We start from the raw sequence: 16,038 nt of genomic DNA, 5'->3' as shown, positions 1-16,038 counted from the left end.
GAGGGAGGGAGGGGGGAAGGAGTCGATAAAGGCCGTGTCTCTTTTGGAAGGCACGGCTTTTTGTCCCGTGGATTTGGGTGGGCCATCGTGGATTGCGATGGAAACATGCGCTTTATTGGATAGAGAAGGTGGAGGGGGACCGAGATACGTGGCAATCATGTCCGAGCGTGCAGTCGCTCGGACAAATATCTCAGTAGACAGTACACGATACGTAGCAATGGGGGAATATACTATTCATTTCTTTTTCTGTTAACACAGGCATAGCATAATACGATCCAATTTGCTCACATGAATAATACTCATTTAAATCAAATCCACCCTGAAAGCCCATCAAACCATTATATTCGTATAAGTTGGCCACCCAACGAATGCCCGATCCATCTATCGTAGATCAAGTTGAGCTCGGACTTGTATACGGTCCGCTTTCGTGTAGGTAGGTGATGAGCTTTGTATTTATTGTTCGAGGTTTGAGGCCTTTAAATGCGTAAAATAGTTCAAATATTTGTGCGTGGCTGAGATTTAAGGTTCTTTATTATTAGGCAATGGTCAAAATGGTGTGGGACCCACAAAGGGGACGGTGTGCCAGGCCGACGGGGGCCCATCTGGCTTTAGGCTATCAAAAGGGCCAGGCCGTTCGTGTCTATATCCAGTCGCCCTAACGCTTAGCCATTAAGCTTTGCCCCGGTTTCTGCTCTCTCCCTAAAGCCCTAGCAACCCCCGTACCCGCTCGAATCCGTCCAAGTTTCGGTTTCCAAGTTCGATCCCCAGGAGGCCGAGGCCGAGTAGAGAGCCGGAATCATTATCGCTCTCCGATATCTAACCCTATAAATCTCATCCGCCGCTCCCCGGTGAATTCGCCCGAGTTCTCCCTCCTTTCTTTGTGTGCCGACCCTTCTGATGATCTTTTTCTGAGCGAGCTGGGGAGGACTTCGTAGTGGTTTTGAGGTATTTTTTTGTTCTATCTTGTGGTTTTTTTCCTTCGTAAGCCCCTAAATCGTCTCTTTGATCTTTCACGTGGTTTTTTACTTGGTGTTTCTTCCGATTGATCTTTTCTGCGGGTTAACTCGTTGCTAGTATGATGTGATTATGAGCCCTGAATTATTCAGTTTTGGGTACGGGTCCATTCCGGGCATATCATGGTGCCAGAAGGGGCGAGGGAAGAAGATGAGAAGGTAGAGGAATAGGAGGAGGAGAAATACCAGGAGGTCCGGCATGACCGTGTGGCTGCGTGCTCGCGCTCGTATACCCTAAATTGACTGGTTAAAACGAAAACTGGACCGCCCCTTTTTGGGCAGTTCATATCCCGGTCCACTGGCAGACTGATAAGCACCGGGCGATATGTACCGGTCCCCCCAGTTTGTTGAACAATGCCTGACAATATGTTTTTCTGTTGTTGGATCAGAGTAGCTAACTATTTGCAGGTGTTTTCTTGGGTTCTGGTTGTTTCTTTTTTTCGCTTTGGTCTTTGTTTTGTGATAGATTTAAACAGATTGCTTTAGTTGTTGTGCAGTTAATTTTTTGGCGTCTGGTGTTGGGTGTTGAAGGCTGGGCTTTTAGTGTTTTGATGGTCGATATGCTTTTTCATTAGGGACGATTTTGCAGTGTGACTATAGTTATTAAACACACAGTAAGAATATGGTGAGAATTACCCAACCTTTGAAATAGTAGTAATTATCCATTTTACACAATGAAGGTGGCTTGTCATGGGTTGTCCGGCACTTTTTGAAGTTTACATGTTTTATTTCTATTATATTTCTATCATATTACAAACATGAAGTCAATTTTGTGTAAATTTTGGTCATTCAGAGTAACGAGATCCTCCAATTTGATGATTCTTTGTTTATGAGAATTTAATATAGTATGTTGAATGACTATGATAATATCTAGATATAATTCTCGTAATGATGGTTGATCTATCAAATTGCTTGGTGTGGGTTGTTTCTTAAAATATTTTTCTTTTAATCTCGATTGTGTATGCAAATTTTATTAAGTCATGGCATTTTTGGAAATGGACATTGGTGTTTCAAGAATATTACACCAACTATGCACTGTATTAAATAAGCTTGGTAACTACATTATCCTGTGGAAGAAAGATTTAATGTTTTTTCCTTGAATTGAATGTTTTTATGGGGTATGGATAGTGTTATTACCTATTATATGCTAATGTTCTATTAGACAGTTGCTTTGATTTCGTCAAGGATTGGTGCTATTGTGGAGAATATGATGCACATTCTGCTTATGTGTTAATTGGGTTTCCACAAGACAATTTGGGGCATCTGGTTTTTTATTTTTATTTTTAATGTTAATCAAACAATAACAATATCGTGCCACCACATTTTTCCCCTAAAATTGATGATACCTAAGTGTTGTTTTCTCCTCTTCATAAACAACAAAGTTCATAAACAACATTGTGCCTTCACCACTTGCTATTTTCAGAAAGAAAAAAAAGGATTCCCTACTGGTGAAACCACAAGACCATATGATCTGCAGTTAGAGCCGAAGGGAGCAGATCCCTCAAGGAAGCAAACTCTATTGGGAAATAACAATATATTTAGCTGTGTTCAATGCTAAATGCAGACAAATCTCCTTCCAAAGTTCACATTCAACAATTAAAGCAAAGTTCCATTCTCCTACTATCGTGAGGAACGACAAAAACAAAGTTAATTGGCAAAAAGATTGGCAATAGAGAAAGACATCAAATGAATAGGTCAGAAGCCCACAAATGCCTCAAGATATCGCGATAAATCAACTAAAATAACCTACAACAAGAAGCACAAATTTTTTTGTCTGTATGCAGTGATTTAAATAGGTGCTCGCCTAAGTGCTCGGGCGAGACGAGGACTGAGTGCCTTGTGTGTGGACCAAGTGGTGCGCTTCAAGGAGGCACCGCCTGGGCACTCGCCCGAACCGAGGTGTTGGGCGCTTCGAGCGAGCTTTGAGTGTGCTATTAGACCTTGTAAGGCCAAGTGTCTGAGTCATGCCTTAATTTTTATTGTTATGATCACTTCGAAGGATTGCCAGGGAGATTTTGCAATTATTGACACAATCAAATTTCATAAAGCCATCTAGAGCATCTGATTGTTAAGACTTTTAAAATGTCTACACTACAGTTCTTTAGTTTGTAGTTCTGATTAGTTTACACTTTTTATTTCCTACTTAGGTTTTTATTTGCAATGGTTTTTGTCTATAAGATATTTCTTTCTTATGGTAACCATAATGTTTTCTATTTCTGGGCCTTTTTTTTAATGGACAGATCGAAAGAATATAATTTGGTTTTTTTTATTACAGGTCTTGGTTATCATCTCAGCAATTTCCTAATCATTGTCGAATGGCTACATCTTTGGATATGTCACTGGATGATCTCATTAAAAACCGAACTGGTAGTCAAAGGGGGAGAGGGCGAGGCCCAGGGCGGGGCCGTGGACGTGGTGGTAGCTTTCGTGGAAGGGGAATGGGGATGCTTCATCAAGGCTCTCTCAGGGTTAACAGTCGGCCATCTCCATACAAGATTGCCAAGGCAAGCCCAAAACTGTTGCTTTTTTATGCATACCTTCAAGAATCTGAATCATTAGAAACCAAGACACGAAGGGCTGGATATCAGAACTTTTTACATGGAGAGGCTCATACACAGCATTCAGATTATATTACTTTTTGGTGCTTAATTCATTAATGAAGGATTTAAAGGGGAGAATTTCAAGGGATCTGTTGCTAAATTTGGAACTTCATATCTTCGACAGTCAAGCCCTCAATTTGTATGCTAGTTCATGGGGTCGTTTTTTGTGGAAGTGCTTAAGGGCTCGTACTTTGGAACTGGAGCTCTCACCAGTAACTTATGGTCAGCATATGATATTGGTGGAATTCTCTACTTCCGGTTATGTGCTATTTTGGTGGAATTCTCATCGTAAACTCTTATCTACATGCTTTATATGCTATTTGATTTGTTCTATATTGGTAAAAAGTGCTTTTCCAACTGCAGAATTTGCTGCTGTTGATATTTATTATAAGAACGTATCTTCATTCTTATATTAGACTTACTATGCACAGTGAACTTTTTATTTTTTTTGTGATTATGTGCTAACACATCTGTTCCATGATCTGGATCTTTGGTTGCAATTTCATCAGTCCTTCAGCAGAACAAAGGATATGATATGGAGACATGATCTATTTGATGATAGCATGGTAGCTGCAGGCATTTCAGGAATTGAAACTGGTACAAAACTTTACATCTCGAATTTAGATTATGGGGTCTCCAATGAAGATATAAGGGTGAGTTGAATCCTTAAGTTAACCAAGTTATACTATCTTTTGGTCATATATTCTTTTTATTTAATCAAATTTTAATCCTACTACAGGAGTTGTTCTCTGAAGTTGGTGACCTCAAGCGATTTGCAGTTCATTACGATAGGACTGGTCGCCCAAGTGTGAGTAGCTTGTCTTTTTCTAATACAACCAGCATATTGTTCTTTTATTCTTTGTGCAAGATTGACTGTTGCATATAAAGCATACAAAATTCTTTATTGCATCTTATCTTCTTCTTTTTTTTGCTTTAGGAAATAGAAAGTGTAATTTTATATTCAGCATGAATGAGTTTTCTTACCATGACTTCTTAAGATCGAAGCATGGGAGAATTGCCTTGCCCTTTTTAACTTAAGGGGAACTAATAAAATCTAGAAAATGATTGTTTTTTATGGCTGTTATATTTTCAGCTGTTATTTTGAATGCCATTGTTTATCTATGTTGTTTATGTATTTGTATGGGAGGAAGTATGGTTATTATATTGAACACTCGGACGTTTTTGTTTATAATCACAAAAAAAAAGAAAAAAAAATGTCAGTCCACATGATGGGTCAAGAAATGTGTCTGTTCAAACTTATACCAAGCAGCCATTGTCAACATGGTCGAAAAAAGTATTAAAGAAGTTACTAGCAGTAAGCTGCCCAGGGTTATATTTTACTTTTTTTTCATGCCATTGATGTATAAAGATATCACAACTGGACATGCTCTAATTGTAAAAGTTAAAATTTAACTGATAAGTTATGTAGCAAACATGACCTTATAAGTTCACATTAAATTCAACTGAGATTTCAATAATGAAAAAGCCCATCAGGATTGTTTTTATAGGTAAATCCTAAAACTTAACATGGAAACATAGGAACAGTGATAAGTTATGTGAACATCATAATCTTATGTGAACAGCATAATCTTTAACACATGAACAGTTTGCATGCTTGACGCAGAAACCATTTACATTGGTGTAGTGGCAAGGTTGTACAATATTGTTCTTTGTGATTCAGTTGACTCTTCAGAGGAATGATTGTGCTATGTTGCCCTTTAAACTTGGATACAATTCCTTAAGGGGATTGTTGTTGCTGTGGATGATACAAGGGAATAGTCTGTTGTAGAAGCCTCTCTTTGTCTCTTGCATTTAGTTGATTGAAATCTTAATTTTGTTTACAGGGTTCAGCAGAAGTGGTGTATACAAGAAGAAGTGATGCCATGGCTGCTTTAAAGCGATATAACAATGTGCAGCTGGATGGGAAACCCATGAAAATAGAAGTTATAGGCACTAATCTAGGCTTGCCTATCACTCCTCGTGTGAATGTTCTTGGCGGTCCAAATGGTAGAGGAAAAAGGACAGTTGTTATGACGTACGTGATTCTCTTCTGTTATTTATCTTTTTGCTTACTGATTTGTGTCAATGTCTTGAACTGATGTCTTTGTATATTTGTTACTTAATGAGTCTTACCTAATTTTTTTTCTATAGATTAATTCTGGTTATGTGAAAAATTTGATTGTGGAGTGTGCTGTGTCAGGGATTTCAGTGTTGTTTTTCTTCTCTTCTTTATCAGAAATCACCTCATGTTTACTTGGTAGTTTGTAACACGTAGGTCTTCTCCTTTCTTATTGGACTCCAACTTTGTAACTCATAGGTCTTCGTATATTTGTTACTTAATGAGTCTTACCTAATTTTTTTTCTATAGGTTAATTCTGGTTATGTGAAAAAATTGATTGTGGAGTGTGCTGTGTCTGGGATTTCAGTGTTGTTTTTCTTCTCTTCTTTATCAGAAATCACCTCATGTTTACTTGGTAGTTTGTAACACGTAGGTCTTCTCCTCTCTTATTGGACTCCAACTTTGTTTACCATGTTTGGGTAGTATAGTGCATTGAATTATTACATTGTGTGTGTTTGTGTGTTTGCGTGCAGGTTGATATATGTTTTTTTTTCCTAAGGATATATTTTTAGATGTTTTCTTAAACTGTAAAATTTTATGATGTTTTAATTAGATTTGTTTTACATTTTTATTTATTATCTTACCATATATTTGATTTTGGTGTTTGAATGATACCTTTTATCTCAGATGATATTAAAGAATGTCCACACTCCACACACTAATTTTGTAAGCCTATCTTTGAATGGATCATGTCAAAACATTTCATTTCGGTAGAACCTAAACTTCTAGGAACTTCATGAAGTTTAGTTTAAAATTTTGAATGAGGTTTCTTGGATGTCCATAGACATAAATCTTCTTGAGTAGAGAGTATCTTTCACTTACCCAAATTTTGAATGAGGTTTTTTGCTGGAAGCTAACTTTGAGAAACCTTCTTTTCAGTCCACAATTTGTTCGAGGTGGTTCAAGTTCTTTTAATCGTGCCTCTGGGTAAGCTCATAGAAACTCATTTCGTGGTTACCAAAAATTCTTCTTTAATGCTGTTTATATCTACCTTTTAAAGAACCTTATTGAATTTTAACTGGTATTTGCAAACCATCAGTATTTTTTGTGTAATCATGGTAGTTTTATTTGTTTAGTTGTTTCCTCCTAGCTTAAGTCTTTTCTCCTTCTTTGGCACCTACCTCATTTATTGGGTTGATTGCATTATTTGATTGCTGTTTATATCCCTATTAGGCTCATTGTGACATCATTATTTGACTTTAATGCACTTTATAATTTTTTGTTTGTTTGGATGGTTGCTTTTTTCTCTGCCATGAGCATGTAATGAGACTTTTTATGCATGTCTGTATATTGTTTTGCACGTATGGTTTGCTATGTCGTGGATCAGTTTAAGAAACATAATACCCAATCATAAGCCAGGAATTTGATGGTATGTCCTGTTTTGGGTGTTACATTAATTGCACATCAGAGACTTCTCATCTTACAGTGCAACATATCTATTTACAAACTCTTCATATGTGTCACCTTTGGCTCTAAACGTGATGCAGTGGGGTTCAGGTTGAGTTCAGGTGTATTAAAATGGGTTGAGTTAATTTTGTTAAATCGTGTCTAAGTCTAGTCAAGCATGTGTCTAGTATTGTTTTTAATTATTTTTTTATAGGATGATGTGTTTGTCTATTTTCTGGGATTTTATCCAGAATTTTGTTTTTATTTTAGTGAGAGCAATATTCTTTAGTACCATATTAGTTGGTTTTGCTATATTATGTTTGTAATTGTTAGGATTCTTAGACAGTGTTTAGGTTGATTATGAGCAAGGTATGCAATTTCGAATAGTACCGTTCGGTACAAGTGGTACGTATCAGTCCATTAGCTTACCGGTATACGGATCGCCCGTTACCGAACAGAACGATATATATATATATAATCTTTTATATATAAATATATATTTATTAATTTATATATATATATATAAATGAGGCGACGTCGTCCCGCCTGGGAGAAGAGAGGCGACGTCATCGAATTATACATATATATATATATGTATATATATATATGTATATATATATATGTATATATATATATATGTATATATACCGAACGAACGTCGATACTCTAGTACGATACGAAATTGCATACCTTGATTAGGAGCACTCTCAGGCCAAGCAAGAAACCAAACGAAGGAACTACTTTTCAACAATAAGTCGTGATGTTTCAACTATTTGAGATCAACTATATAAATCTGTCATGGGGTTGGAGGAAAGTCTTTTAAGCTCTTCATTTGTCACTCATCTAGCCACACTATTTAAAACCTACTTAGAAATGTAGATGATTCTTCATTTTGTCCTCTATTTGAGCTATGGCAAATAAAAACCCTATTCTTTGTCTTCCGTGGAAATTCCACATTCACTTCAATATTCTGATTTTTGTGACAAATTTTTTGTATATGTTTGCTTTACCTTCAGATCCGTAAAGTATGATTGATCTAACAATCATCTTACAAAATTCTGTTAATCTAAATGACATTATGGTACCCAAAACTCGTGACACCCCTCTCCACTTTAATCATCAATTTTTACTTTATGAATAATATATTCATCAATCTCTTCATCATGTTAAGCAATCAAGCGGAAATACCTGAAATTTCTACTTAATAAAACTTCTCAAATATATATATCTTAACTACATTTTTAGTTCTCTTATTATTACTTTTTCATATATTGTTTCTGTTATTATTGTAGCATAGACAATAACTTAATGTTGGTAACACTTTGTTACCTTTTTTTCATTGAGAATCCTTTAAGAATCAAACTGATTATATCCTTTATCTAAGTAGTAGTCCATCTTTAGAAAAACAATGAATGAACTTGATATTTCATATTAAAACTGTGTTTTTATGGCCTGGCATTCAGAAGAACATGTTTTCTCATACGGCTCCAATCAAGAGGATTCTTCCCCACTGATCTAGAATGCAGGAAGCTGAACTTACCATATGATACTGCAAACATATATTTGCTTTCTACAATTTTAAACAAGAATAAGATCAATTACTTCATGGTTCATTGTTTGCATCACAAGATATATTTATGGAAACCTATCGTTCTGAGCATTGGTACAAGAGATGGGATCCTTGTGTCAAGCTGTGTCTTAAAATCTTTTAACTTTTGCATAATTCCCTAACCTTTTTCTGCAACATCTCCACTATTTTTCTGCAACCAACAATTGAAAATGCCTGGTTTCTTAGTGTGCATCATTTAATTTACTCAGTCTTAAGCTATATCATCTTGTCTCTCTTGCATCGAATGGAGAATCTCAAGAATTCAGTAAGTTAGATAACATAGAGCACATAGTCACTAGATAATCGGCCCAACAAATTGCTGTCATTTCCTAGGATCTTCATCCAATTGCAATAATTTCTTATTTATGCCCAGGTGAGTGCCATAGTCTGATCCACCCATGCAAATTTCTGTTATTTTTTAGGAAATTCATCACTTGTAATGATTTCAGTTGTCTATTGTACTAGATCAACCTGTGTTATTTTTATCTGTGTTTCTGTGCTAGCTATTGCATTATCTAAATTTGCCTAATGCACAGGACAAATCGTGGAGGCTTTCAGCGAGGTCGTGGTCGTGGTCGTGGCCGTGGCAGTAGTGTTAGAGGCATTGGTCGTGGCAGTGTTAGAGGCATTGGTCGTGGCCGTGGCAGTGGGAGAATGCAAAACGTTGAGAAGTCAGCAGATGACCTGGATAAGGAGTTGGATACCTATCATGCCGAAGCAATGAACACATCTTAATGCAATCTGGTGCTTGTGCAGAGTGCTTGGATTCCTGCTAAAGGGTGTGATAAAATCGTGAAAGTATCACACTATGGTATTTGGGTTCCAGTCTTTTGGACTGGGCTTATAAAGAACAGACTCCTACTACATATGCGCCGGAACCAGTAGTTCAGATTATTTTCTCTCTCTTGTTGTTGGCATTTCAGAGTGCCCTAGTTGATTGTAGCGAAACTAGTGTGGCTTGCTCCATGGATTTCTGATCCAGTTAAGACTAGTTGACCTGTTTGCCTGTTTGTTGTTACCTCCTAGTATTTCACTGTATGTGGCTTTCCTTGGATGCTTTATTAAAGCCTCTTTCATGTGGGATTGATCGTGGTGAATGTTTTCCATTTCCAAAGCAGCCTTTTTTGAAGCTCATATTGTTCTCTCCCCCGGTCTTTTCTTTTTCTTTTTGCGATGCAGAATGGGGGAGGTAAGTAAGTGATCTCGTTGATCCAATCAATGTTTCTTCCATGTTTTTTGTGTAGTAATGACTGCGACTTTCTCTAGTATTACATTTGATTTCCAAGTTACCATCGATCTCAATAGCCCCTTAGGCTGTAGAACGATGACCCATTCCTGAGACGAGTTTAAGCAGCACTTACACAGCGTGGTTGTTGATCGATCGAGTTCGTCGTGGAAGACGTCCGATTGCTTCCAGAACATTGTCACATCTTTGATGCTGAGGTGTTTAACCATCTAGATGCATACAAGTACGGCAAAGAAATCCAAAACGGTAGCTCAAACCCCTCTCGGCCTTTATTGCAGACTTTCTCAACTCACCGGTGATGCCTTTTGTTGTCGAAGCTGCTTTCTCGGCTTCGACCTCTGATTCTTTTCGAGAGGGTTCCGTTTGACCTTTGAATGCAAAATAATGGGAACGTTCACTGCCACATAATGTATATGATCAACTCGGTCTCGCCACTGTTTTTTTCCTGTCGCATTCCCTCGGAACGTCGCTGTTACGTTAACCGCGTGGTCTCCCCACCCTTTTTATTTGCTGCCCTCTCACTTTCAACACGCTACAATATCTACCATATTATACAAGTAGAACCGAAAAGAAACAATATATCATCATCCTCTGTATGCATGCCATAAGTAGCTAACGATGCATTACTAATATTTGCATCAAAAAACCTATTCATTATGTAGGTACAGTAATTTCAAAGTGGATCCACATACTATCTATCAAGTTGATCAAATCTGATCTATTTGGGTTGCATCAAATGTGACCAAAAAAATGAAACTGAGTGGAGCTATGATTATTATAACTCATACAGATTGGATTCTTCGCTCCAGCTTTAATATGATACATGCAAGTTTCTTAGTAATTAATTTTTACGCATTTGGCATTATAAGTTTTAGTGCGCCATATCTACATAAACAACCATCTTAAATGGTAAGATCTATCTATCTATCTATCTTTCATACATACCTGTTTTCTTAACTCATCCAAGAAAACTCAGGTTAACAACTTCTAACTATAGGTTAATATAGAGTGTTTGGGTGTAAAAGCATAGATATTTTACGTGACTGGATTGGCAAACGTATGACGTCGCAAAAGAAGGGCACGCACGCATGCATGCATGCATGCAACACGGAGGGGAAGGAGAGACGGAGGAAGAAGGGCAAGTTCGAGGAACCTCGGCAGCATTTCCCAATGAGTCTTCTTAGTACGTAAACAACAAGCTGAGTGCTTTATCCTTGATTAATAGCGAGAGTAGCTGATACGGAATTGGTCTCGTCCTCTAAAGTGCAAACGAATGGAAATTTGGTTGATGACGGAGTCAATAACAAATATGTCGGCACGTTGAGAGAGTCTTCGGTCAATCCAATTATTGAGTCACGAAATTGCCACAATCGACAAGATTGTTTAGCGTAATATGATCTTGATAGAGTCAGCTTGGGTTCTCACCGTTGACTTTGACAAGCCGACACGGATTATATATATACATACATATATATATGCATATATATCAATCATCAATAGCATGTGATGTTGTAACACATTCACCGAGTGGTAGATATATCTCGGCCATTTATATCAATCATTTTCATCATAAGATTATGAACTTTTTATCTCTCTCATGCAAAACTTTTCGCATTTCCTTTGTGAAATGGAAATTCGAATGATTTCAATGTTGTGAAGAGAAATATTATTAGTCTGTCATACAAGCCTTGCCATTTGTGTTGATTGGAGTTGCAAGGACTAAAGATGAACTATAATTTACTATAAATTTAAGTGAGAATAATAATTGACTATAGTTAGTTAGTCTCCATAAACTATCATTTAGATATTAGATGATATTCTATTTTATTGTGACTATAAGCGCATCAAAGTTTTCTTTTTGGTATTTATGTTTTTTGTATAATTTTTAAAACTTTTCTAGAATGTTACACTAAATTTGAAATTTTAAATCTGACAAAATATATGCTACACCTAAAAATGATTTTATGCAGAGGAATTTCCCAATCCCATCATGCTGAGCATAATTTCAAGTTTTGGGGTTTTTATTTTTTTATTTTTTATTGTGATAAGTTTAAGATTCGAGTAAATAAGTATGGAAGTAATTAATTGTCAAATAAATGATAAATGCTAAGCATAAGTGCAAGTTTTGGGGGTTTTTGATTGTTAATTTTTATTGTGATAAGTTTAAAATTCAAGTAAATAAGTATGGGAATAATTAATTATCAAATGAAGATAAATGATGAGCAATAAGTGCAAGTTTTGGGGTTTTTTATTGTTAATTTTTATTGTGACAAGTTTAAAATTCAAGGAAATAAGCATGGAAATAATTAATTATCAAATGAAGATAAATGATGTGTTTTGAGGTGTTTTATTTTTATTTTTTATTTTTTGTGATGAGTTTAAAATTCGAGTAAATATGTATGGAAATAATTAATTATCCAAAAAATAAAAAATAAAAAGCATCAACGCGTTTTCATATATTTAATTCGGGACACGTCGATAATGGAAACAGAGGGAAAGAAACCACCGAGAACGAGCCGCTCCCGCGGTGACGAAGACCAAGAATCTTTCTCGTCCCTCCGCCCCCTCCCTGGCTCCTATATATAATCGCCGATCTCCCCATGAACCATCGGTGCCTCCTGCCTTCCCTCCTCTCTCTCTCTCTCTGCTTCCCCCTCTTGGATTGTTCCGTCTCCGGAGGCAGCAGTTGGATGAGAGAAAGAGGCGCCGTCGCGAAGGAGCCGCTTTTGTCGCTCCCCTTTGCCCCACTTCGATCCCAAATACTCCGTCTTCTTCAGTCGCCCAGACCGGGATTCTTTCGAAACGAGACCGCGGCTTGATCCTAATCGATTCGTACACTCCACTAAGGTTCTGGTGAGGAAATTCCAGTGAAAGAATGGTTGAGTTGGTTTCTCGCCGCGGAAGGACGCTGCAGCGGTACAACTCCGGCTGCCGCCTCGTCGCCGGGTGCGTTTTACTTGTCATCTTCTTCTGTTCGCTGTTTTGGTGGCATTTGATGCGACGAGTATGGCGGATTTGACATGAGAATTTGATCTTGATTTCCGAGTCGATGCATTTGTTTTCGCAATCCCGATTAGGGTGAAAAAAGAAGAAGAGATTTTTGAAGCTAAAACCGGAGCTTTTGTGTTCCATCGACCATTGGGTCTAATCATGGATGGGAAGTCTCATCCTCTGTTCTAGCCTTCATTCCTTCACGGATTCTGTGGCTAATTGGCATCAGATTGCAACTGGACTCGAATCAGAATCTTCTTTTTATCTTCTTCGCCTCCATCAATCTCATGTCGCCTTGCGTTTGTGCTACGCAGATGCATTCCCTACAGGTTCAAGAAGATGGACAAGCCATCTTTAGCAGACATCGATCGAGCGATCGAGGTTATGGTCGTAAGCTCTCAAAAGGGACGTGAACTCATGTTCCCAAAGGTACATATACCAACCAAACATGTACATATATCTACCATCTGCATCGTAGAACTGCAATGTTCTAACCCTGAAATGCTTTGTATTCCTTGACAGGGAGGTTGGGAGCTTGACGAAAGCATGCAAGCAGCAGCCTCCAGGGAGGCATTTGAGGAAGCCGGCGTGCGAGGGAAGTTCGAGGTCAGCTCCCGACTCAACACTCTCCTCTCTTTCCATTCATTCTGCAGAAGAGAACACCTGACCGATCACCATGATTCTACAGGGCAAGCTTGGGAAATGGCCTAGCAAGGAGCAAGACAAGATCCACCACATGTTCGCCATGAGAGTCACAGAGGTGCTGCCACAGTGGCCGGAGATGAACGCCCGAGAACGGAAATGGGTAGGTATAGCTAGAAAACATGCAAACCGGACCGGATGCATGCATGCATCCATCCATCATCCTCCTTCACGGATCCCTCCCTGATGTCTTTGTCGATTCCGTGAACCAGGTGAGCGTGGCAGAAGCAAGAGAAGTATGCAAGCATGCATGGATGAGTGAAGCGCTGGATAAACTGCAAGAGCTTCTATCGACTTCAAGCGAGCAAGACAACTGTTCGGCGCAGCACGCACTGACACCACTGACCGAGAACTCCATTCTTTCCTGTACATAGAAACTGCAGGATTCACGATTCTTTATATATCAGCGGAATAAGGCAGGGAAATAGCATCCTCGATTGACTGACTTGTAATAGCAGGATAAAATAGTTGTCTCTTTTGTTCCTTGCCAAATACTTTCTATGCAGTCATCACTCTCTCTCTCTCTCTCTCTCTCTCTCTCTCTCTCTCGTATCAAGAAGTATCTGAAAATATATCATTTGTGCGTAGTGATTGATTAGGACTTCAATTCCCGTTGTTTGTATTTAGTACAGATCGTCTTTTTTTAATATAAAAAGAAGAAGAAAAAAAAGCTAAATTATCTTATTGACGAAACGAAGCAATCCCATCCTTTTCAGCATGAACTAAAAGATTTACATCCGGAGAAAATGAATTCCTCGGAAGATTAGAAAATCTATTGGCCCTAACATGACTGCTCAGCTACTCAATAATATGATTTCCTTCACAGAATATACGCATTGCTTTACAGGCAAATATATAAGGTGAAAAGTGTTTCTAATAATATTCAGAATTCTCCGAGGGGAAGAAAATTGTGTACAAAAAATATTGACCATCGTCTTAAAGACTAATTGGACACAATGAAAATCATCCTCAAAAGTCAAACAAAATCCCTCCGGTATAACTTTTGCTTTATAATAATTATTATTTCGCACGTCAAGATACCTATAACCCAAAAAAATCAATAAAAGGTCGAGCGGTAAAGCCAATAATTTGATATAATAAATTGATAAATTTTTTTTCATTTAATAGGATCCGTTAGGTTTAATGGATTTGATAGTACAATATAAACAAAAAAAAATAGTTTTGAATAATAAAATAATAGAATAATGAGTTAAATTTATAAAAATGATATTATTTGGAGAACTCCATGAAAATGAAATGAAAGAGAGCCTTCCTATATTCAAAAATCATTGAGCCAAAATTCGAAGAAATCAAAGTGTAAACCGAGCCGATCCTTACATACACACCAAAAAGTCAATGAAACAAAACATTGAAATAATAAATGATCAATCGATCTTAAATCAATGTTATAAAAGGCACATAACTTTTGCTCATAGAATCCTAACACTGCAAGCCCATCCGATGTTGACGTCAAGTAACTTCTAACAAAATACCTTCACCGACAGGCATAAGGGGGTGGTTGACAAACACATCACCACCTGTGACTTGCATTAGGAAGGTGCAATAAATGAGATATGTTGACTTTGTAATAGCTATGTCATGACACTCTCATGTCTCGAAAACCAACTATCATTATAGATAGTTTCATCACATCGACACTATTAACTCTGTTAACAAGAGAAAAGTCAAACAAATCTTTAAAAAGTCAAAAGTTCCATCTTCCATTAGATATCAAAATTAGAAACCATACAGAACTCAGCGTATTAGATCACCATTAAAAAAATGGAAGTATCATATCCAATAAATTTTTTTTAAAAAAATCAAATCTAAGTTTTTCCAAATATTTAAGGAAAAACTATCTAAGCCCAATGAGATTTTTCAAGAATCAACCGTATCATATTTAACACTCATGATTTGAAGTAAGATACATGATCATTATCATCATCATCATCATCTTAAACGTGACAAGATTATTAATCCGAAGAAAACTCAAATTGAAGTATTTCTTCCAAATATACTTGTCATAAATAGTATGATGTCCGAATATGATGTTATGTTTGAATACAAGGGTAGGAGAGAATTGTGTGTCTACTTTGCTAGTGATGGGTTACTTCATATGAAAATGAGATGACAATATAAAATCTCAAATTAAATTGATGGAATGAAAAATGATGCTTCTTAAATGATGTTGGCAAATAAAAGAATCACACAGGTTACCCACTCAGCAAAACCATTCGTTCGTGGATGGATTATAACACATGTTTGCTTCATTTCCACACAAATTATCTTAATAACAATAAGTCTATTTTTATATTTTATATTTATTAATCGAAGGAGTAATTAAAAAAATAAAATAACATATTATTACATTA

At 37.1% G+C, this 16,038-nt stretch overlaps 2 protein-coding genes across 4 annotated transcripts; both read left to right on the top strand.

The window, feature by feature from the left end:
• Nucleotides 1–646: 646 nt before the first annotated feature.
• Nucleotides 647–9,824, top strand: LOC135673149 (THO complex subunit 4D-like). 3 transcript variants are annotated; one of them, XM_065181926.1, is made up of 7 exons: nucleotides 648–945; nucleotides 3,289–3,517; nucleotides 4,123–4,266; nucleotides 4,353–4,421; nucleotides 5,458–5,648; nucleotides 6,612–6,659; nucleotides 9,264–9,824. In XM_065181926.1, exons 2-7 carry the CDS (start codon nucleotides 3,329–3,331, stop codon nucleotides 9,460–9,462), a joined length of 840 nt encoding a protein of 279 aa, XP_065037998.1. In that variant the 5' UTR covers nucleotides 648–945; nucleotides 3,289–3,328; the 3' UTR covers nucleotides 9,463–9,824. The 3 variants fall into 3 exon arrangements, with proteins under 3 accessions (XP_065037997.1, XP_065037998.1, XP_065037999.1); XM_065181925.1 differs by lacking the exon at nucleotides 6,612–6,659 and having other exon boundaries at nucleotides 647–945; XM_065181927.1 differs by lacking the exon at nucleotides 648–945 and having other exon boundaries at nucleotides 3,374–3,901.
• Nucleotides 9,825–12,578: 2,754 nt separating this feature from the next.
• Nucleotides 12,579–14,189, top strand: LOC135673145 (nudix hydrolase 17, mitochondrial-like). Its single transcript, XM_065181921.1, has 5 exons — nucleotides 12,579–12,919; nucleotides 13,279–13,393; nucleotides 13,487–13,570; nucleotides 13,653–13,769; nucleotides 13,879–14,189. The coding sequence occupies exons 1-5, from the start codon at nucleotides 12,849–12,851 to the stop codon at nucleotides 14,038–14,040; spliced, it is 549 nt and encodes a 182-aa protein (XP_065037993.1). The 5' UTR covers nucleotides 12,579–12,848; the 3' UTR covers nucleotides 14,041–14,189.
• The last annotated feature ends 1,849 nt before the right edge of the window (nucleotides 14,190–16,038 follow it).

Source organism: Musa acuminata, chromosome BXJ1-5 (assembly GCF_036884655.1).
Source record: "Musa acuminata AAA Group cultivar baxijiao chromosome BXJ1-5, Cavendish_Baxijiao_AAA, whole genome shotgun sequence".
In the NCBI taxonomy this organism is placed as follows: domain Eukaryota; kingdom Viridiplantae; phylum Streptophyta; class Magnoliopsida; order Zingiberales; family Musaceae; genus Musa; species Musa acuminata.
Note: the sequence above shows the minus strand (reverse complement) of the source record. Positions and strands in the feature narration are given on the sequence as shown.

Bases quoted from the DNA above. Each gene is read 5' to 3' on its own strand.
- LOC135673145 (XM_065181921.1), top strand. From the start codon at position 12,849: ATGGTTGAGTTGGTTTCTCGCCGCGGAAGGACGCTGCAGCGGTACAAC. The intron at 13,571-13,652 runs GTCAGCTCCCGA...ATGATTCTACAG, and splicing joins GCGTGCGAGGGAAGTTCGAG to GGCAAGCTTGGGAAATGGCC. The intron at 13,770-13,878 runs GTAGGTATAGCT...TCCGTGAACCAG, and splicing joins ACGCCCGAGAACGGAAATGG to GTGAGCGTGGCAGAAGCAAG.
- LOC135673149 (XM_065181926.1), top strand. From the start codon at position 3,329: ATGGCTACATCTTTGGATATGTCACTGGATGATCTCATTAAAAACCGA. The intron at 5,649-6,611 runs GTACGTGATTCT...CCTTCTTTTCAG, and splicing joins AAAAGGACAGTTGTTATGAC to TCCACAATTTGTTCGAGGTG. The intron at 6,660-9,263 runs GTAAGCTCATAG...CCTAATGCACAG, and splicing joins TCTTTTAATCGTGCCTCTGG to GACAAATCGTGGAGGCTTTC.